At 38.9% G+C, this 22,435-nt stretch overlaps 1 protein-coding gene across 2 annotated transcripts in view; it reads right to left on the bottom strand.

The window, feature by feature from the left end:
• Positions 1-22,435, bottom strand: part of LOC109040333 (uncharacterized) — a 109,635-nt gene that overhangs the window by 77,522 nt on the left and 9,678 nt on the right. The window contains exons 4-6 of one of the 2 annotated variants that reach the window (XM_072296266.1): positions 15,220-15,398; positions 14,052-14,366; positions 419-1,199 (exon numbers count right to left, since the gene is read on the bottom strand). In XM_072296266.1, coding sequence (XP_072152367.1) covers positions 419-1,199; positions 14,052-14,366; positions 15,220-15,398 — 1,275 coding nt within the window. The remainder of the gene's footprint in view (positions 1-418; positions 1,200-14,051; positions 14,367-15,219; positions 15,399-22,435) is intronic. The other variant, XM_072296267.1, reaches the window with a different exon arrangement.

Raw genomic sequence — 22,435 nt, 5'->3', positions numbered from 1 at the left:
AAAATTGTGCTATTAATGGATTGAAGGTGATGGTAGGAAAAATATATTTTTACTTGTGATTAAGATACAATGAATTAAGTACGTACCCATGAATCTGGAAGTAAAAAACGAACAAATTTTCAGGCTCATACTTTTAAAAGACTATTTTGGAAGAAAAAATATCAATAAAATTGGCTGTCTGTTTAGTTACCAAAAATCAGATTATAATCCTTCAAGAATCGGTCTTTAAGTTCATGGCTTCAGCTTTCTCTTGGAACAGAGCTAGATTGAAGTGCAAAAAAGAAATTAACAGATCCTGGCGATTGCTAAAATTGCAGCGGATAAATAATTTTGTGAGTACTTAATTATCGATTGGATAAATCGTTTTTCCAAGTTAAATGAGAAGTTCACAAGACAAATATTTTGTTGAGTCTATTACCTGCCGAGTGCACTGGATTCTTCTTGGATGAGTTAGACGAATCATCAGTTTCCATAGTCATATTTGCCGGCAATTTGTCCTTGATTGGAGAGTAAGGTAAATTATTTCCTTTTTTTGTTGAATTTACTATGACTTCTTGCTTGAGAGACCAAGGTAAATTATTTACCTTCATTGTTGAAGTTGCGCAAGCTTCCATAATGTGAGTATTTGTTCGCTTATTATTGACGGGAAGTGGTTGACCAAAAGGTACCTTAGGGAGAATAGGTTTGCTGTTATTTTTTTCGAAGAGTGCCTTTCTCTCCGCTAAAGACAATTCAGCAGGGTCCTGAACAATATTTTTGGTGGGACTTACAGCTTGTTCATATGCGATGGCTTTTTGAAGGACGAAGCCTGGGTTAGGAGTGTTCTTTGATGGTCTTTTTGGACTTAAAAGATTGATTCGGCGAGGTGAGGCTGACTTGAGAGGGCTAGTATGAGAAGTAACTGGGCAGGATTCACTTGGATTTGTGGAACTTAGCTGACTGAATGGTTGTAGCCACGTGGTTTTTTGAGGATTGATCTGTTTCATAGGCGATGTCTTGTTTGGAGAATATGAGGCTGACTTGGAAGGGCTGGTGTGGGAAGTAACTGGGGAAAATTGACTTGGGTTTTTCAAACGTGGTGAACTAAATGGTTGTGGCCATGCTGTTTTTTGAGGACTTAACTGTTTTGTGGGCGATGTCCTGTTTGGAGAATATGTCTGTAATGGATTTTTCCGAATTTCAGGCGTGGCTGGAGATCTCTGAAAATAGAGAATTTGAGCTATTAAAAAATGCTTTTCATAGAATAAATTATTAATTTTTTATGGTAACAACTTTGAAAATTTTATCTAATTTTAAGTCAGGTCACAATCTTCCCTTTCTGGCGAGACCTCAATCTTTTTTGTGACTTAAATGTTTGCGGCAGAACACTCTTGGGAGTGACTCCTTTGGTTTTTAGCAGAAAATGAGCCTGTACAGTCACTGTCAAATGGTAAATGATACAAGAGTACCAATTCGAATTGCACACCATGTCAACACCAACCATCGTTAACGTAGCACTTCTTTGGTCTTAACGTAGCCAGATGATAAACCAGTCTCAGCATAATAGGGTTACCTCAAGAAAAAGCATAATTGAGGCGGTGGCTGCAATAATGGCATATGCGGGAAAAACACGTGGAGAACGAATGCAATGTTTACAGGGGTGATACTTCTCAAGTGGTCCATTTAATTTAGCTATTGGGCATTAAAACTACATGTATGCGCACATACCATTATTACTGCGGCTTCCTTCATTTAGTCAGAAGGCTTGACCTTTTTCTTGTATTTCTTCATCCCCGTTTCCGCAGTTATAACCCCTATCTAAGCAGGTACCAATAGGCATACAAGAACTTTGTGATGAGATGCGAAAGTTTCCATGATCAGGATCGGTCATGATCGGAAATGACCGGTCAAGTTCGCTGGATGACGATTACAGCGTCGAATCAGAGCGGCCAGGGAGTGCGCACGCGCAATCGAATCGAATTTCAATACGAAGCCTCAGGAAGTGAAGAAAACGAAGAAACCGCAGCTATGACGAATACGGTAGAAGAAGGACCCACGAGAGCCAAAAACTCAAATGAAGCTAATTCAAAATCAAGCTCAGAAAAAACTCGCCTCTCTGAAATCGAATGTAACAAGGAACTAAGTAAGATACAAAAAGACCAACTGGAAAACCTCATTCTGAAATATCAAGATGTTTTTGCCTGGTCCGATACACAATTTATCGGAGGGCAAGCAAACTTTGAACCTCAAAAATTAATTTTGAAAGATTCGACGCCGGTCCACAAACCCCCTTTTAGAACCGGGAAACAACAACGCGTTTTGATTAAGAAATACATCGACGAAATGCTACGTGCGCAAATCATCCGTCCGTCAACCTCAGCATATGCATCACCTCTTATGCTGGTTTCAAAACGAGAGGTCGGGAAATACAGACCAGTGGTTGATTTGCGTAAACTCAACGAGAAAATCCACGCGGAGACTTTTCCTCTGGTGTGGGTCGATGATGTATTAAGCTGCCTAAATGGGGCATAATACATCAGCTGCTTCGACTTGGAGCAAGGATACTCCCAAATTAAACTTGATAAGGAGTCATCATCTTATTGCGCGTTCAGCACCTTTGACAATCATTACGAATTCTGCGTTCTACCACAGGGTCTGTCCATCTCTCCGCTTCGATTCGGCCAGCTGATGGCAAAAGCTTTCAGTCCAATGTTGTACAGGGGTGTTTTGAATTACATGGACGACTTTTACGTCTACAACACCGAAGGAGGTTTTGCGGGTCATCTACAAAAATTGGAGGAATTTTTCGAATTTTGTAGACAAGCTAAACTTTTACTAAAACTAAAAAAAAGTCGCCTGGCCATGAGAGAATGTGACGCACTCGGTTTTCACATTAGTCAAAACGGAATATCTGTTTCAAAGGAGAAGACCCTGGCAATAGCAAATGCTCCACCTCCGAAAGACGTGAAAGGAGTTCGATCATTTCTAGCCGCCGCAAGCTATTATCGAACTCATATTCCTAGAATGGCTTTTTATGCAGAACCTTTAGTACAGCTAACGCGCAAAAATGCCAAGTTTCATTGGGACGCCGAAAAACAAACAGCTTTTGACAACATAAAACAAGCTTTAGTTTCATCTGAAGTGTTGGCTTTTTACGAACCAGAAAATACGACCCTGCAGCTCCACGAAGACGTATCAAAAGTAGCAATAGGAAGTTGCCTGAATCAACGTTACGCAGATGGATCGGTGCGACCTTTAGGATATTTCTCGCGAGTGCTACCGAACAACGAATCACACTGGGGAAGCCGCGAGAGAGAAATCCTGGCAATCACTTTCGGAATTGAGAAAAATAAACATTATCTGTGGAACATGCCGTTCAAAATAGACACGGACAATCAAGCTCTGGTATACGTCAAAAATATGGAAACTTCATCAGCACGCATGCTAAAACTAATTCTCAAACTGTCAGAATACAATTACACATTGAATGGAGGAAAGGCTCGAAAAACGTAATACCAGACTATCTGTCTCGCTACCCTCCCAATACCGAAACCATTGCTCAAGTACATGCTGTAACACGGTCAAAAGCTCAAGAAGAGACCGGAAAAGTGGAACCAAAACGACTAAAGGCAGAACAGAAAAAGGATTATAAACTAAACACCCTGTATGAAGCTATCAAGAAACCCAAAAATACAGATGCAAAAACAAAAAAGGAAACGGAGGCATTTTACATCGAAGAAGGCATTCTGTGGAAAAAATGCTACATCAATAGTAAAGTGGCTGTGATTCCATCACACATGAAAAAAGAAGTACTCCAGAGTATTCACGACGATCCTTTCTCAGGCCACTCCGGCATATTTAAGACCATTGAATGCGCCAGGAAAAGATTCTATTGGAAAGGAATGCATGCCGATATTAGAAAGTAAGTGCTATCTTGCAAAAAATGCCAGTTCGCGAAAAAACTTCAGAACCACGAAAAATATGGGAAAATCAAATCACACAAGATTCCAAATAGTGTGATGACAAAACTTGGCATCGATGCGTGGGGTCCGGTCACGAAGGGATTTGACGCAGAAGGCAACGAGAAAAGATATATAATCGGCATCTGTGACTATTTTTCCAAATTTCTATGGCTGAAAAGTGTCAAAAACATAACAGCAAAATCGCTGGAAGCAGTTTTGACCGAATTTTTTGGACTTTTTGGCATACCAGTAGAGCTGGTGATGGATAATGGTAAAAATTTAGCATCGGACCTAAATAATGAATTCCTTGACCAATATGAAGTCAAAAAATCATTTACACTACCCTATTCTCCAAGAGCTAACGGGTTAATAGAAAACACTTGGAAACGTGTTAGAAATTACTTGAGAAGTTTCACACAGGAAAATCAGCAAAGTTGGCCAGAATATTTACCTGCCATCGCCGCTGCGCACAACTCGAGCACACACAAAACAACTAATCAGAGCCCTTTTTTCCTTCTCACGGGCCAAGAATTCCAGTTACCCATCGACGCAAAAATACGCCCGCAATGTGAAAATACAGAATTATTAAAGCGCCTAAGAAAGCTGGATGAAATACGAGATGAAACTCTCAAAAAACTCCCAGACATCCTACAAAATCAACGTGATCAATCAAACAAAAACAGATTGGAGCCACCATTTGGAGTCGGAGACCTAGTTCTAGTTTACATGCCAGCACGGACAAAGGAATTATCGGAAAAACTGCGTATTAAATATGATTGTCCGTATGAAGTTGTTGAAAAAATATCGCGCGGCAGCTACAAATTAGACACCAAAAAGAGAGGTAAAAACAGATATTTAGTTATCCAAGCGGATCGACTTAAAAAGTTCACACCGCGGTGAGCTTAGCAGCATCTCCATTTTTTTTAATTTTTCATCTTTGGTCCGTTTTTCTTCCTTTTTTTTTCTCCTCTTGCCTCTAATCGTATCGGATTTTTTCTTAAGACGTCTGACAACATCTCAACTGATTCTAATTAGCAATTTCTTTTTCCTGTTTTTTCATCATGTGTCGATAGTGATAAGATTAGGTAGATAAAAATCGAGTTTTTTATCTATTAGGATGAGTAAAGGACCGGTTAAGGCGTCACTGCGACCGCGGACGACGCGGCGCGGACGTGACTCCAGTCAACTTTGGGCAGCACAAGAGTCACGAGCTCAGAACATCAAGATAATCTATTTCTAGCACGTCAACTAGTAGCAGTGGAAAACATGGACGAACCCTAGAGCGACCCTGTACGGCGAAAAATGCGCGGGGACGAGGACGTCGATTGGTCCGCCTTCGATCAATACGTCGAACCCCAAAGCCAGCCGCAACACAAATTCCAAAGCCGGCCAAAAAGGGTGTCCCTTCAGGAATATAAGAAACTCAGGGAGGACTACAACAACAGCATCGTTTATGAGGAGGACGTAATGGGAATGATGAGCGGATGGGAGAACATCGCCGACCTGAGAGACGACGCCGAAACGCGCCCGAGCTCGAGCGGCAAAACCCCAAACGCCCACGAGTGAGTCCAGCGAAATGCCTCCGCCGTGGAAACTCATCCTGATTGACGTCAGCGGGGACAGAGCTTCGTACCGTCACCTGCTAACAACCCAGAAAAAGAGTGGTCAGAACAATGGTTTCCCAAACTATTTCACATCAACGGAACTTAACGAGGTGACAAGCCAAGAGACCACCCGCCCCCCCAACGACAGGCCCATCAACGAGCGTAATCACAGAAGGAGCAGATAGGGAGAACACCACCAAGAAAAGAAGGAACCCGAAATGGCATGCAAAACCGGGAAAAGGACACCAACAGCGGAAGAGAGCGAAGCAACAACAGAAAAAAGACGAGGATAGAATGAAGCAAAATGGAGAGTGGCTGTGAGGTTGAGATTCTTGAAGCCTAACTTTTGTTAATATTTTGTGACTATTGTTACATCTAACGAGAAAAAATCATAGTTTAATTTTTTTTCTTCAAATTTAATCTCTCTCAAAAATTGTTTTTCGACCCCTCTCGCTCTATTCCATTCTTAGTCTCATTTTTTTTGTTTTTTTTTCTCTCTTTTTTCTTTCTTTCTAAACTTCTAATCATAACTTACACATGAATGCTCTCATTCGCTTTTTTCCTAAATTTTTCCACTTCAATTTATTTTTCTCTCTCTTTTTCCTTTTAATCTTATTTTTTTTTCTTCTCTCTCATTTTTTTTTAATTCCAATTTTATTTCTTTATATATATCTTCTATTTCTATATATTATCTTCTATTTTATATACTTTCTTGATTTTTTATTGATCTATTCTTTTTTTTCTCTTTTGTTCTTTCTTCTACTTAATCTAAATTTTCTCTTGTTTTCCTCTATATTTCATTGATTGTTAACCGGCTGCGCGCACGCGTCCTGTCTATTTTTTTTTGTTTAGACGCCTGTGGTTGTTTCCGGCGGAACTATCCCTGATTGTGGAGGCATGTTACCTTTCCTTTCGCCTTTTCCCTTCGAATTAAAATACAATCTTGTTCAAGATTGTATTTTTCCCCGGAGAGAGGAATGTGAGGAGATGCGAAAGTTTCCATGATCAGGATCGGTCATGATCGGAAATGACCGGTCAAGTTCGCTGGATGACGATTGCAGCGTCGAATCAGAGCGGCCAGGAAGTGCGCACGCGCAGAGGAGAGGAAAGCGCGAGAGAGCTTCAGAGCAGAGCGCGAGGAGTCGCGAGTTTCAGTATCGTTTCGGCTGTCACTTGGTGCGTGGACGTAACAACGTGCCACGCTCAAACCCAAGTCAAATCGCCTCGACAGATATTCTATGATTTTTGATCGTTAGATGCTTATGTGCTAATTGCTGTTAGCTGCGAGATCAAAGTGCAGATCTTCTGTAAAGAAAAGCATTACAATTTCTACGCGAGTCAGAACGAGTATTTTCTCTCTTTGACCCCCCCCCCTTTTTGTTTCCTTTTTCCTACTCCCGGATCTCGCGAAGGTGACTTGATCCGAGGGATTTTTATCCCTCGCTATCGCCACCTTCCCCGAGGTCCCCTTTTTGCTCTCGCGTCGGAGGTTTGATCCGAGGGACATATCCCTCGCCATCGCCTCCTTCCTCGAGGGCCTTCCCCTTTTTTTTATTTCAGGATATCTCAGAACGATGCTGGACCATCACAACTTCAATGATTTGAATAATTCAAAGATTTAAATTATCAATTACGATGAGGACCTTTGGCGTGTCGAGGATCCATGCATTGCCTGTTAGTTGGATCCCTTGCATGTCATTTATCCACGGATATTTGGGATACTGTTGACAAATGAAAAATTTACCTTATGAAGGATAAAATGAGAAGGATAAATGACATGCCTAGGATCTATGAGCAATGGAAAAATGAATTGTTACCCAAATAATGTTATGCTATTGCCAATAATAATTGTTGAAGTTGACATGTTTCGGAAATGCTGAGACACGGGGATGGTATCTGATGCACAATATACTCTCTTTAAAAGACCCTTCCTCCCAAATGATTATTATAAATGAATGGAAATACATTTTAAAAAAAGAATTGCTCTGATGAAACATTCAAGAGTACATTACATGTTCCAAACATTGAATTAATCATAGAATACAAAGCAGAGAGTATCCCTGGCCCATCGATCTGTAAGTATAGATTGAGCATTGAAAAGAAAATCAATTGACTATTACGAACCAACAAGCATGCACTCAAAATGGGTATCTCATGCTAGTGAGACATCGGATTTCCACCCCACTTAACATAATAAGACTTTATGACCATACCAAAAAAACTGTCAGATGAGCGAATTTTTAACTAAACAGACATTTGACATTCCAACTTATGTTGCAATTGAATCCACTATTCACATGACACAATTGACGCGACCAGAAAGGAAATCTGACTTGGTCAAAACTACAACTTAGGGGATGGAAACTCAACTTATGGAAATTAAAATTCCAAATTCTACTCCACATGCATCAGAAACCGTATGTTCTAAAACCAATAAATATGTACATACTGAGCACAAATTACGCAGGGGTCATTGGTCATTCCATATGGGACCTACCAACCATGCAACAGCCCGACTCGGATTTTGCTGATAAATTTATTCCTAATCACACCACTAAATAATGAACTTCTGCAAAATATTAGGTCTCAAATCGAAAAACTCATAGAGTTATGAATTTTAGAAAATTTAAGAATTTTCAAGAAACCAATGTTTCCAGTCATTTTCCCTAAAAAATTCACCCCAGGCCATTTTTCATCGGATGGAAGTGAAAATTTGACATAATGTCTATGTAAGTATGCAGATTTAAGAGATGAATGCGTAAAATGTTCGAGTTCACTCATTGATGTGCTGCAGTTGATTGTTCGTTACACTTTTAGTCTGATTTCAAGGACAAAACTCTCCCTTCTTCAAATGCCCATAACTTTTAAACTGCAAGTTATTTTTTGCTCCAAATTTTATTAAAAATGCTCCCTAGAGTATCAGGAAGACGCTTACAGAACAATTTTGATGATATTTTTGGTTTCAGTACTGTTTTTTTTTTACTTTTGTCCAAAAGAGGCCTAAAAAACTGAAAAACACAGAAAGTATGCCATGGAGCAGCAACTCAAAAATTGCTCAATTTTTGAATGAATGGTCCTTACTGTATGTGCAATACGTTTGAAAAATAAAATTAATGGTATTTTGGGATTAAAAATCTTTTACTTCAAGTTTTTGCCAAAAAAAGGCCTGCCAAACTGAAAAACAATGAAATTTTGCCAATTATTGGCCCTAACTTTGGAGCAGCGACTCAAAAATTGCTCAGATTTTTACTGACTGGTTCTTACTGTATAATTGGCCGTTTGTTTCTTTAATAAAAATACCCTGAGAAATATTTTTTCCCTTGAGGGACTTTTTTTCTCTTGTGAGGGATTTTTTTCTTTCGTGGTGCTTGAGTTATTTTTATTCTGATTCTCCGTGTGGGATTTTTTTTTTCGTGGGAAAGATTTTTCTCTCATGTTGTTCCACATATTGCCAAGTCTATCAATGTTTTCCTGGATTTCAAAGTAGGCGTTCCCCGATTCCCCCAAAATCGATATTCGATACCTATGAAGTGATGCGCAGAGATAGAAAATTTCATGAAATTTATTAAAGTGAAATTTCAGGAAATTTCATGAAATTTATTGAAACTTATGGGGATGCATTCAGGAGGCTAAGAAACGCCTAGAGACAGTGATTTTAAATGTTTTGAAATTTTTTAATTTTTTTTCGCGCGTTGCAAATGTTTTTGTTTAGTTTAGAGGTTAGGTTGGGGTTTTTCGCTATAAACTCCCCTTTTTGCCCCCTCTTTTTGTCTGGCACCAGCAGTGGAGCAGCATAATACGGCAGCATTGACAGGAAGACCATCTGAAACGCTTTCAGACCTCCAAAGGTTTAATAAATAAAGAGAAAAAAAATAAATAAATTTCAACTTTGATGAGATTTATTCGAGCCTTATAAAGTTTCAAAACGTTAAATTTCACTTTCCATCTCTGGTGATGCGAACAATCGATTGTCCGATGGGTGAATCCTCACCGCACGTAAACACTTCTAATTTCGCTCTGTTCATGACTTCACGAGGCGGAATCCTCGTCATTTTAACATTCCTTTCCACTATGGAAATAGGGCTTATAGTAAAATGTATCCCATCCCAGGCATACAGAATGTAATCATAACCTCACTTTCGTGACATGCTTTGATTTATCGGAAATACCTAAATCATCAGATGCGATTTTTAAGTTTCTGGGGATGTTCTTATAAACTAAAGAGTACAGGGGACATTAGTTACTTTTATACGAGGCTCAAAACCGAGGTTTCACAAAACCTGAGTTTGTAATGCAAGTATCCTCTGTCGGGTTTATGCGGGTGCTGTGACCCGACTTTCGCGGGAAATCAACGATTTTGACGCATTTTCACAAGCTATACTTCATTTTTTCACTATGAATAATTGATTCAATAAAATATTATTACTCTTTAATCCTGTGTAAGTTCCACAATTATTCCACAATATACATATAAGCGGAGGCTCATCTTCACTAGAAAAGCCTTTGCTGACTTTCTGAGGAACAGTTGGAAAAATGACAGTGGATGTTTAATCATTTTACGTTCATCTTTAAAAATTGAATGAATACCTAATCTCAACAACCCTCCAAATCATGCTTGAGCATATATTCTGAGTCCAGAAAAGTTGCCATAGGTAATTTTAGTGATGTTAAAAATAATTATGGCAGGCGCAGAAATTCATCATGTTGTTGATTGAGCTTCTAATGATCTTCGGTAGGATCTAATGACATTAGGTAGGCATTGAAAGTGTAGGAGTGCTAATCCAGTAAAGCACCGCACCATCACTCCATGGTGTCATAAAGATTGTATGTCTGCCATTATTATAGTGCAACAAATAAAATAAATGCGCATTGTTGAGATGTTTGTGGGTGAAGTTCCACGTAAAAAGAGGTTTTGTTAAAAATGTAAGGACGTGCACGACAAATCATGTCACATTCACTCACGCTACCGCGAAACATAGATTGGATGGAAGCCGGGGTCGGCACATGACTCTCGATTATGTTAATACATACTCGAAAGTCGAAACCCGAAAGTAGTGAAATCTGGTACCAGAAATTGCTTTTTTTTAAATTTGGCAACATAGATATATGCCTGCAACCAAATGACGGAAAAAATAGAATTAATTTTTTGTAAGTTTTGCAACAAGGCCAGAAAAATATCACTCATGCAAAAAAAAAATAACTCACGTACGAAAAAAATCCCTCAAGAGAAGAAAAAAATCCATCACAGGAAAAAATATTTCCCAGGGTAATTTCTTATTAAAGACACGGACGGCCAACCATATTATTGCATGTGAAATGCGTCTGGAAAATAAAAGTGATGGTATTTTGGGTTTCCATAATCCTTCTCCTAGTATTTTTGTGCAAGAGAGGCTCGCTTTACTGCAAAAAGTGCGAGGAAAATCTCATTAACCGACCATTACATTATAAAAGCAAATGATTAATGACCCAGTTCACCAAAGGACTCTTTGTATGGAAAGCACACTAACTTGAGGAATGAATATAGTGTATTTTTTGGTTGTAGTAGTTTTCCTCTTCACTCCGATCCGTCAGATTGCCTTTACAATAAGAAAATAAAATTGCAGGTATCCCTAAACTGATGTGCATCACTATTAGCATTTAAATGTGATTTACTGACTCTTGGATGGCATCGTTATGAGGTTAAAATCTTACAAATGTATTCTGATATTAAAAATCTAAGGACAAGATAAAAAGTGCTGATAGTGTCCACACATTACACTGTGTTTAAAATTGAGGAAAGTTATTCTTGTTGACCAGAGTTGAAGTATTGTAACTATTAGTTTTGAAAAAATTGAGTTATATATTTTCTGAACATCTCAAGCAAGGGGTACATTCTTAAAGAGAAGGAATAAATACGTACAAAAATCATGTAATTGGATATTTTGCAGTAAAAAAGTAGAATGTTATCAATGAAGAGCAGTAAGGTTTGATCTTGATTCACTCAATTCAGAGCTTAGTTGCTTCTTCAACTCTAAGCAACTCTAACATTCGAGAGTTATCTTCACTTTGAAAAAAATGAATTAAAAGATTGACAATGGTTGGATCAAACACATTATTACCACTTATTGACTCTGGCACAGCTAAGGTACCCTTTCCTTTTAGAATTTTTCTAGACTGTTAACTGACTAACAATGTACTGACCAACGGCAAATTCATCTATTCTCCTTGGTCTACCCCAGGAGGGTGGTGCAAGTGCTGGTAATTGTATTCGCTGATTGCGAGTCAACTTTTCATTGCTCAATTTACTTATCAACTGACCTACTAGAGCATCCAAATCACAAATTTTGTGTTGAGCATCGCTGGATAAATGCAAAAAATCTTCTGTATTTCCAACAACGATACAAATTTTTTTTTCAGTGGAGCTGACCACAGATTCAGCCTTGCGTTTAACATAACGACGGTGTAAGTCGGCAATCACATAGCTCGATTTGCGACGTCGCAGACTTCCTATCATACTTTACTTTTTAAACGGAAAACTACTCAACGGCTATTATTTAAAACTTCAGTGATTTTTCTTCTCTATGCGAAGAAAATTCTGCAAAAATTTCAAGGAATCATGTCAATTTGTTCTCTTCTAAAAAAATAACGTAGAGGCGGAGATTTTCAGACACCGTAAACGAGTTATGAGATTGCCGACTTACACCGTCGATAAGCTGTTTTGTTGTGAGCAGTTGAGCTGTTCAGTTGCAGCTTAGGAGGGGACTGGTCAAGATGCATTAGGACTGTATTCAGTTCTTCCTGTGCTTTTTCCTGTGTTTCACTTTCTACATCAGCAAGACCTCCACTACTTCGACTGCCACTAGGAACAGATGATGGTGTTAGCTGAAAGTCTGGCGAACTGTTAATCACATCCTACTGATCAAGTTGTCCAACTTTCTTAGACGTCCTATGCAAATTGCAAGTCCTGGTGATGGTTTCTAAGGGTTCTTGACTTCGTCAATCTTCTTTAAGTATTCCTCCGAGATAACTCTGAGAGTGGCTCTGGACACTTTTTTAGGGTACTTGAATGGATCAAAACACTTTCTGCTATCCTTAAATGACATCACTTTCAAGTTTTAAAACAGACACTTGCGTGATAAAAATAAATACTCAAAAAACTCTTTTACACAAAAGCAGTCTCAAATCTAAAACTTCGTAAATATTGCTGGCCGGGAGGAGAAAAACATGTTTCCCGCTTTGGTGATTTTGCGCCAAATTCCTGACTACACAATGTTGATAGTTTGCTTAAAATTTATTGTTAAGACAGCAGATAACCAATTGACGGTCAGAAAGAGAGCGATCAAAAACAGTGGAGTGAGATGAATTGAAGATTGCCTCGATAATTAATCCCAAAATACCATTAATTTTATTTTTCAAGCATATTGTACATACACTAAGGACCAATCATTAAAAAATTGAGCAATTTTTGAGTCGCTGCTCCAAACTTAGGGCCAATAATTGGACTACATTTTGCAATTAGGACCTGTAAATTCCGACCTGGTTTAAAAACAACGTATGTGCCATTAGTTTCCCTATGCACATAAGTGTTTTTTCAGATGAGCCATAATTCATAGGTCCAAATTGCAAAATGCAGTCCAATTGGCATACTTTCAGTATTTTTCAGTTTTTTAGGCCTTTTATGGACAAAAGTAAAAAAAAAACAGTACTGAAACCAAAAATATCATCAAAATTGTTCTGTAAGCGTCTTCCTGATACTCTAGGGAGCATTTTTAAAAAAAAATTGGAGCAAAAAATAACTTGCAGCTTAAAAGTTATGGGCATTTGAAGAGGGGAAAGTTTTGTCCTTGAAATCAGACCAAAAGTGTTACGAACAATCAACTGCAGCACATCAATGAGTGAACTCGAACATTTTATGCATTTATCTCTTAAATCTGCATACTTACATAGACATTATGTCAAATTTTCACTTCCATCCGATGAAAAATGGCCTGGGGTGAATTTTTTAGGAAAAATGACCGGGAAACATTGGTTTCTTGAAAATTCTTAAAACCCCTAAAATTCATATCTCAATGAGTTTTTCGATTTGAGACCTAATATTTTGCAGAAGTTCATTATTTGGTGGTGTGATTAGGAATAAATTTATCAGCAAAATCCGAGTTGGATGGTTGCATGGCTGGTAGGTTCTACATGGGATGACCCACAGATACAAAATTGGATTTGATTTTTACCGAAAATATTGATAAATATCCAATAAGTTAAAGTTGATAAGCTGGTAATAACTATTTGATAAAATGGAAAAGCAAAGAAAAATTATCAGAGACCAAAACTTAAGATTTTACTAACAAAGAAGAGAAAACAGCCCAAAGAACAAAACAAGATGAGAGGAGAAAAAAAGTTTAAGGAGTACCTTATCAGAATCTCAGTGCGCACAAAAATTTGAAAAGGTGTACGCATCGCTTAATAGAAAAACTCACTCCACACTCAGGATGCAGATGCAAAAAAAAAAAAAAAATCATAAACCAATTACCGCTTGGCTGAGGGAAGGTTCCCCTGGAATCTCTTCCACAGGAGATTTAAATTCAACATCCCACCTCACAGGTACACTTCCGTCAGAAGAGAAAAACCCATCGACTAAAAGTTCTTCGGCAGGTTTGTTTTTCAAAACTGACTTTTGAGCTCGAGCCATCATTGAAATGCCACCACTTTGATAATTAGATTTTATAAACTGATGAGGAGCGATAGAAGAAAATCTTGCTTTGTGAGATAAGCCAGCTTTCTTAGGAGATTGGAAGGTAACAGAGTGTTGAAATCGTGGTGTTTCGTCTTTACCTTTTCTTGACACCTTAAATCACATTACATAAAATGTAACCAACTGTATAGGTTATTACTTACTTTTTTTCATACCCCGTAACTATTTTTTTTTAAAAAAAAAAAAAAAAAAAAAAACCCCAGTGAGGATTATGTTGAAATTCAATAATAATAAACAAACAAATAAAATAATTTGCAAGTTCTATAATAAATGAGGAAATTTTCTCAGCCTATAAATAAATGTAAAGAATTGCATGATGCTCCTGATATTTTTGATGCAGCAATCCTGACCCTAGACTAATATTTTTTGGAATGTTATTTGGATAAATATTTTCCTAAGTTTAATGATGAAAAGCATGTGCAATCTCATAGTTTATGAAGTCAAGAAATTGAACACACATTCGTCAGTGGATCATTAGTGCTTAAAAACTCACCTGGATATCAAAGGGAAATTAGGTTTAAAAGCCAAATTTAAGTATCCTCGAAGGCAAATTCATTACTTTTAGTAATGGTTCAATGACTCACCAAATAATCAGAATACACGTAGGACAATATTAAAAAAAAATTCATTGCATGGACAAAATTTTTCTCTTTGATGAAGAAATTAAAAGTTGTCTGCAGAGAGATTATACTGCCTGCTGCTGAGTCTTTATTTCCCTAACCAACTTGCGACTACTTACTGACCTTAATATAAGTATATAAGCAATATTCGTGTCTTCTGTATATTATATACTTCTTAGGATACATTTATGGACACATGAAAAATGTCTGAAACCCATTTCAGTGAAAGACTAGAAGTAATGAAGGAGCATCAGGTGTACTTTGATGTTAATTAAAACCATCAGTTTTACCAACAATGATAGGAGAAGAGGGGTAAAAATACTTACCACTTTTACTGAACTAGTGGGTACATTTTTGACATCATCCTCCCACTGATTGATTTGACTCGCCAGAGCAGCCAGCCTGGCAGATCGAGCTATTGATTTACCGCTAGTTTTCTTAACTTCTTCTGCAGCAAATAATTCTTCTGTTTGTTGTATAGGAGAGGACACTCGACTTGGCCGATCTAGTAATTGAAACATTCAAAAATTATAATTCATTTAAAATTGATGAGACCTACGCTAGAAAAGCCACCTGAAGCTTTTAAGGAGTCCACTTCCACAGCCCCCCCCCCCCACCTACTTTAGAATTATTAGAAAAAGATTAAGTCATTAAGCTGCACTATGGTGTACCGCAGAAACACAGTTTTGTGGGCAAAAAGGAGAGAGCAGAGTAAAAAGAAATTAAGCCTGAACTAGGGCTGTCCCCGAACCGATGAAATCGCTCGTTGGTTCGTACGAAACGATCGAGCGATCATTTCGTAATCGTTCACTTCGAAAAAATCGTTTCGAAAGCCTGTTTCGATCGGAATCTGTTTCGATCGAGCCTGCTCGATCGAAATCTGCTCGATCGAAATCCGTTTTGAATTATTTTTTTTTTTTATTTATTTTTTTTTTATTTCATTTTTATTAAGTAAAAATGCACTACTGGCCCTTACGGGGCATTAATTATGGGGAGTTAATGTTCGAATAAAGCTAATCTTAAAAGTAATGTTATAATTTTTTTTTTTTAATTTTTTTTTTTTTTATTTTGAACCAATTACATTTTTTCGATTCGAGCAATCTCAAAAGGATTCCCGTGGGAGTTTCATGCACCGCTGATGAAAGCTTTAAAACGTCTTCCGAAGAAAATTCACGGGATAAGGGATCCCTGGCTAAAGTCTTCCCAGTAAAAATTTTTTGGAAGGAACAAGACCAGGTTCCACATATTTTTAAGCGGTGATTACCTACTTATACTTGTATATTAAAAAAGCCAAAACGGGTGATGCTCGAAAAAAAAAACAGGAGCCCTCCTACCCGTTTTGTAACTTTCTCGGGAATCTTTGATCCCTTATCGGGTGAAAGTACTTTCGATGGATGTAAGATGCTTTGGATTGCATATCAATGCCATACTCCGTTGCGTATCGCTGCGCTGCTTCGCGCCGGCCGTCGACCGCGTTTTTCATCTCCCTCCGGCTTCCCTTCCCGGAGGCTGCCTCACATTCAGCCCGCGCACATTTTAGACCTTTTTGACCGTTTGCTTTCAATCGGTCGTGTTATGACTTATGAGTAACAGCAGCCTCCTCGCGTCAACTGAAACCTAAGTGACGCCTCATTCACTTCTTATCTTTCGGGCAAGGCATTTTGTGACCCATTCTCCGTTCTCGCTCGTTCCCTCGCACCTGATCCTCCGCTCTGCTCCCGGTCCACGCCTCCACGTTCGCCGGCATCTCTTTACTCACTTTTCCCCCTCGTATTGCTCTTGTTTTTCCTCGATCTCGGATACCTCTTCGATCGAATGTCACCTGTTTCTCAGCCGTCGCCTTTGCCTGTCGATCGCCAACACTGCAGCTGCGTTACGTGCAACGTGCCTATCTGCTTCGCTTGGCGTGGCGCTGCATCACCGGTCGCCGCAGTCGCCGCCCGTCGGCCGAGTTTCTTCTCTCTCCTCTCTCTCTGACTTCCCTCCTCGGGGTTCACCTCACTTTCGGTCCAGCGTACATTTTGACTATTATTTGCTTGAAACTGGTTATCGCGTCAACCAAAACCTAATTGGCAAACATCACACATCTTTTTCAGGCAAGGAATTCTACGGCGCGCTCAGCCCCCATCCGCCCCCCTCCCCCGCTCATCGGTATCTCTTCATTTACCTAGTTTTCCTTGTTGTCGATTGTCTATCTAGGTCTTCACTGTCGCCTTTGTCTTTGTCCGCCGATCGCCAATTTGCCATCGCCACACTATTCACCGGTCTCCACTCAGATTTTTATTCACTATCACTTTTTTCCATTCCTTCCGTCTCTCTCATACAAATGAACTCGTCGCGTTGGCTGCTCCAGCATGTTTTGATTACCTTACCCGCTTTTGCTATTTCGTCCAATGATGCCGAAGCTTTGCTAATAATATTTTTCAGCACTTTAGTTTTCATTTTTTTAATATTACATTCTCTACAGCAAGAGGGGTATCCTTCATTGGCGTATCATGTCTGGAACCCCGTAGCCCCCTCCCCCCTCCGTATGGTATCATTGAAAAGTCGTCTTGCAGAAAAGACTCCAACAATCAGATCAATCTCCAACGCACCTTATGGACGGGTTTTCAATACACGCAGCAATGCACTTTCTTCTAGAGACTAAAATTTATTTTTGGTAAAGAAATATGGACTCAAAAAATTCATTTATATCAGAATTGAGACAGAATAATGCTAGAGAACGAAAAATCTATAAATATTGAGTTCCAAAAACAAACAAACGAAAAACCTCATTTCGTTCTGCCGCGACTACACCTCTCCGCTCTAAACTTATTGTTTTAGAGATTAGCCCCCCCTCCCCCCGAAAAAAATTATGAATCTGCGTGCATTAAACGTGTCTGCCAAGAATTCATGCGAAGTCACGTACAAGAGTTTTCAGATATTTATATATTTTCATTTTTAAATTTTAAAGGATTTTAAAGTTTCAACATTGGAACTTTTTCTGCATATCAGCATTTAAAATGAAAAAGGTTTTCAACAGTGAGCCAACATACTGAATTAGGAAACGCAAACGCCTACATTTTTTTGCGGAGTGTCATACGCTTTCATGGTGCAACACTCACTTCGCATTCATTTCATTCGGGGTTTTTGGGCGCTATGTAGACGCCAACACCGAATTTCACTCCTCAATTTTTAACAGTGTGTACCGGCCTTTTCCCCGAAACACGTAATTTGATCATGTGTTTGATTTCGTGAAAATATTTTTTATTTTACTCAATCTGGCGGTCTGGTACTTACATCTACATCGTGAATGAAGCTGTAAGTCGATGAAGGAGGGGGAGGGATGATGGGATTCTTATATGGGACTCCAGCTGGCGCAATGGACGGCCGACGCGGGCACGCGTGGAATCGCCGTCCCTAGCCTGCCTGAAACCTAGCGATCTACGATTTTCGCATTTTTCCCCCCCTAATTTCCTTATCATTCCCCTCTCTATCTAACCCAGCTGAAATGCGGCATCTATTTCAGCCTATGCTCCCTTTTTTAACACCTAACCTATTTCGACACGTGACACGTGCGTAGTTCAGCCATCGTCTGAAGCGCTGATTTTGTGCACTTTCTTGTACTTAAGAAACGTCTTCCCTAATTTATTAAAGAAAAATTGAAAATGAAAATTGGTAAATTTTACGAGTACACAAGATGCACGTAGAAGATCCCGTAAAAAATCAGAGTCGGAGAGCTCAACGTAAAAAAATTTTGATTAAAGATGTAAAAAAAACTTGAGAGATTAAATTGAAATCTTGACGTCAAAAATTCGCGATTTTTTGCGCAAAAAAATCCGAAAAAAATTTGGAAGAACAAAGTTTTTACGTGAAAAATCTTACTTTCCGTACATTAAAAGGAGGTCAGAAAGAAATGCAAAGAAGGCAGATTGAACTACGATTTTTTACGTAAAAAATTGACGTCTCTGAATTTTTTCTCTGACTTTTTCACGTAAAAAATCACGATTTTTCTTTTTTACCTCCTCGAACATTTATTTTTTATGTCAAATTTTTGATTGCGAAAACCAAAAAATTGAGGAAGAATATCTGTACTGAAAATTCGCTTAATCGGCTAAATAGGAAATACTTTTGGAGTATCTATTACTAGAATGATACGCTAAAAATTCGAATGTCCCCTAAATTTTTTTTGTAAAAAGAGTAAGCCCGAAAACTGGATACAAAATTGTTTCGAAACCAGAGTTTTTAAAAATCTGAGAAGATTTTAAGAACTTATCTTTATTAGATTGGTTTTAAACATTCTTAAAAAAATTGATGCATTTTATAATAAAATTTAAGAAAAGGAGAATGTCATTTCACTTTTGGTTTATTTTACATCTTGTTTTACGATTTTTTTTCTTTTCTTGTACATTTTAAGTCTTTGTGCTAGTAGGAGAAGAATGATTATAATTTCTCTTTGGTGTCCAAAAGATTAAGGTCAACCAACATCCGTGGAAAGTTCTGAAATAACTAATTCCTTGGGAACAATTTAGTATACTTTCTTTTTACTGGAAATTATGGACTTGCATAATTTTCCAAGTACTAAGTGAATAAACGTACAGCCGATATGCATGTGCCAGCCTCTGATTACAATTTACACCTTACTTTCTTTTTACTGGAAATTATGGACTTGCATAATTTTCCAAGTACTAAGTGAATAAACGTACAGCCGATATGCATGTGCCAGCCTCTGATTACAATTTACACCTGCTGGGGATCAAAAATCGCGCATAAGCTCCTTCTAGTGATGTGTAAATAAATTGTAAAAGAGGGACGCAAGACCAGCAGCTAAACAGTGGTGTCACACCCCCCTCCCCCCACCCCAGGTACTTGACGAGGTTCCCCTATTTCATTAATTGGGTGTGTGCGGACTCCTTCTAGGAGATGTGAGAGGGAAGGGGGCCGGGGGCCTCCCCCGAACTATTTTGACACTTTGATGTTCCACATATAGAGGCAATTTGAGGCTATAACCAGCAGTTTTGTCTCCTTTGCCACTGCAGAAACTTGCTTAGGTTTTATGGGTAAATATGTCTTCTTTTTTTTTCCTTTTCTTTTAATAAATTAAACGAAACTTTTTTACAGAAAAACGGAGGGAGGAGAAGAAATATGTGGGAGGGGGGGAATGAAGGATTGGAGAGAAAAGAAAAAGGGGAGAGAATAGAAGAAACGGGGTCGGAGGAGAATATAACCGAGCGAAAACAGATGACACTTTGGCGGATTTACGCAAACTGCCCATAAAAAAAGAAAAAAAAAACTTCACACACCCCTCCCCCCATTTCAAACTTGATGAGTTGCTTGTCTGTAAACATGGCTACTGACATCACTGCAGCTAAATGATGGAGTAGGTGAGCAAAAGTCCGAATGAATTGTAAGTCGTCCCAGACAAGAAGCGAGGGCTGAAGGATAACAGACAGGACGGAGAGTCGCATTAGGTTACTAGTTACTTCCTAAAAGTTCGATCCATTCGATTTTATAAAGAGAAGTTGATGAAGAGCTTCAGTTGAACGGTGGCGTATATGTATAAAGATAATGAAAGAGGAAGGAGACGCGGATCACGCGAACGACAAAGGTGAGGAAGGGAAGAGAGTGGGCAGTAGCGGCACCGATAAGAGCTTCAGTCAAACGGGAGCTAGGATCGAGATCTTGAAAGAGGAAGGAGTCACAGTCACAGTCATGGGCGGCAAGGGGAAACAGAGATAGTCAGCGGTGCCGTCACCGAAAGGAGAGGTGCATGGTGCATGAAACAAAAGCTATGCGAGGTGTGAGGAGCACTGGAGCAGGTCAGGCGCCAGGGGTCAAACCAAATACCGAACCGAAGAAGAGTAATTGTGTGATATGAGGAAAACGAACGGGGACGAGATAAAGACGATTCGATGTAGGATGATGAGGGCGTGTGTGTGAGGGTGTGTGTGTGTGTGTGCGTGCAGTACGGGCCGACATAATATGTATACTGAGCGGATGCAAAATTCGAAAGAAATGGTCAAAACTGTCTAAATGCAGCTAGTATCATTATCATTGTCGCGGCACGCGCAGCGCTGGCGAGCGCCGAGCCATACTACCAAGGTCCATTGGATCATTATTGTTATTGGTAATGGGCATTTGGGCTAGGAGCTAAAGGAGCATTGAGATCGGGAGGTAGGGTAGCGTAGCGGACCTCTGATACTTTACAAATAAATGGTTAGTAAAAAATGGAGTGAATGCGATAAGCGCATATATTTTGAATAAAAATTGATCTGGTAAAGTAACTTTAGTAAATAGACGAGAATCGAGACCTGGTATTTTCATGGTTTGTGTGGTTAAATTAATTCGTTTTGTTGTGGGAGGGGGAGGGGGAGGGGAGAAGATTAAGCACATGGAATGATTTTCGGTAATTCTATGTATACAGAACACATGGTAATAATATGATTTGCGGACAGAACTGCTACGATACTTAACGCTGATGCTGTTATTTCAATCGAATTCGAAACGAAGAAAAAAATTAGAGGAAGAGGAATTCTTGACAACAATATGAAAATTCTGCAATTATTTGCTAAACATGGTAAATCTTATTTCAACATTACAAAATAACATTTCGATCGAAACGGCTTTCAAACACGGTGCCCCTGAACTCACTTTAAATGCGACTTTGTTGTACATCAAAAATTCAAGTTGGAAGTTGTAGTGGGGTACTCCCTGATGGGTTTTTGGGCAATTTCGAAATAGGTTGTCGGAGCTCCTCGAAAAATAATCGCATTTTTGTGGTTTTTTAGGGGTAAAATAGCAAAATTGGCCTCCGGGCGACTAATTAAACCCCCTCTCCCTCATCCTTGCCTTGACCGATCTGAATTTTTAGTATGTTTTTACCTGGTACAAGATGGGACTTTTCTGAAATTTTCATGCCCATACAAATTTTTTTGCTCCCGCGGCAGCGTTGCCAAGTTGCGGACTCCAAAATATCGAATTTAATGATAAAATGAAGGTTTCGGAGTGTGATTTCCATTCAAAATCAAAAATTCAAATTGTAAGTTGTAGTAGGGTACTGCCTGATGGGGTTTTGGCCAATTTCGAAGTAGAGTGTTTGAGATTTTTGAAAAGTAATCGAATTTTTGGGGTTTTTTAAGGGTAAAATAGCACACTGAGCACGGGGCGGCAAGTAGAACCTTTTCTCCCTCATCCTTGCCGTGACCGATCTGAACTTTTAGTATGTATTAACCTGGTATAAGATATGACTTTTCTGAAATTTTCATGCCCATACAAAACTTTTTGCCCCCCGCGGCAGCGTTGCCAATTTGCGGACTCAAAAATATCGAATTTGATGATAAAATGAAGGTTTCGAGGTGTGATTTCCTCCAAAATTTCACGAAAAATGTGCAATCTGAGAGTTTTCGATAAGAAAAGGCATATTTGAACAATTTAGAGTTGCAGTGTTGCCAGCTTTTGATTTAAAATTCGTCAAAATGACCCAAATCGCGTTGCAACCTCGAGCGCTGGATTTTCATTTCGTTCAGAATTGGTTATTACGGTTCTTCTGTACTCTATGCATTT

Source organism: Bemisia tabaci, chromosome 2 (genome assembly GCF_918797505.1).
Source record: "Bemisia tabaci chromosome 2, PGI_BMITA_v3".
In the NCBI taxonomy this organism is placed as follows: domain Eukaryota; kingdom Metazoa; phylum Arthropoda; class Insecta; order Hemiptera; family Aleyrodidae; genus Bemisia; species Bemisia tabaci.
The sequence above is the reverse complement of the archived record's forward strand: the minus strand, read 5'-3'. Positions and strand labels throughout refer to the sequence as shown.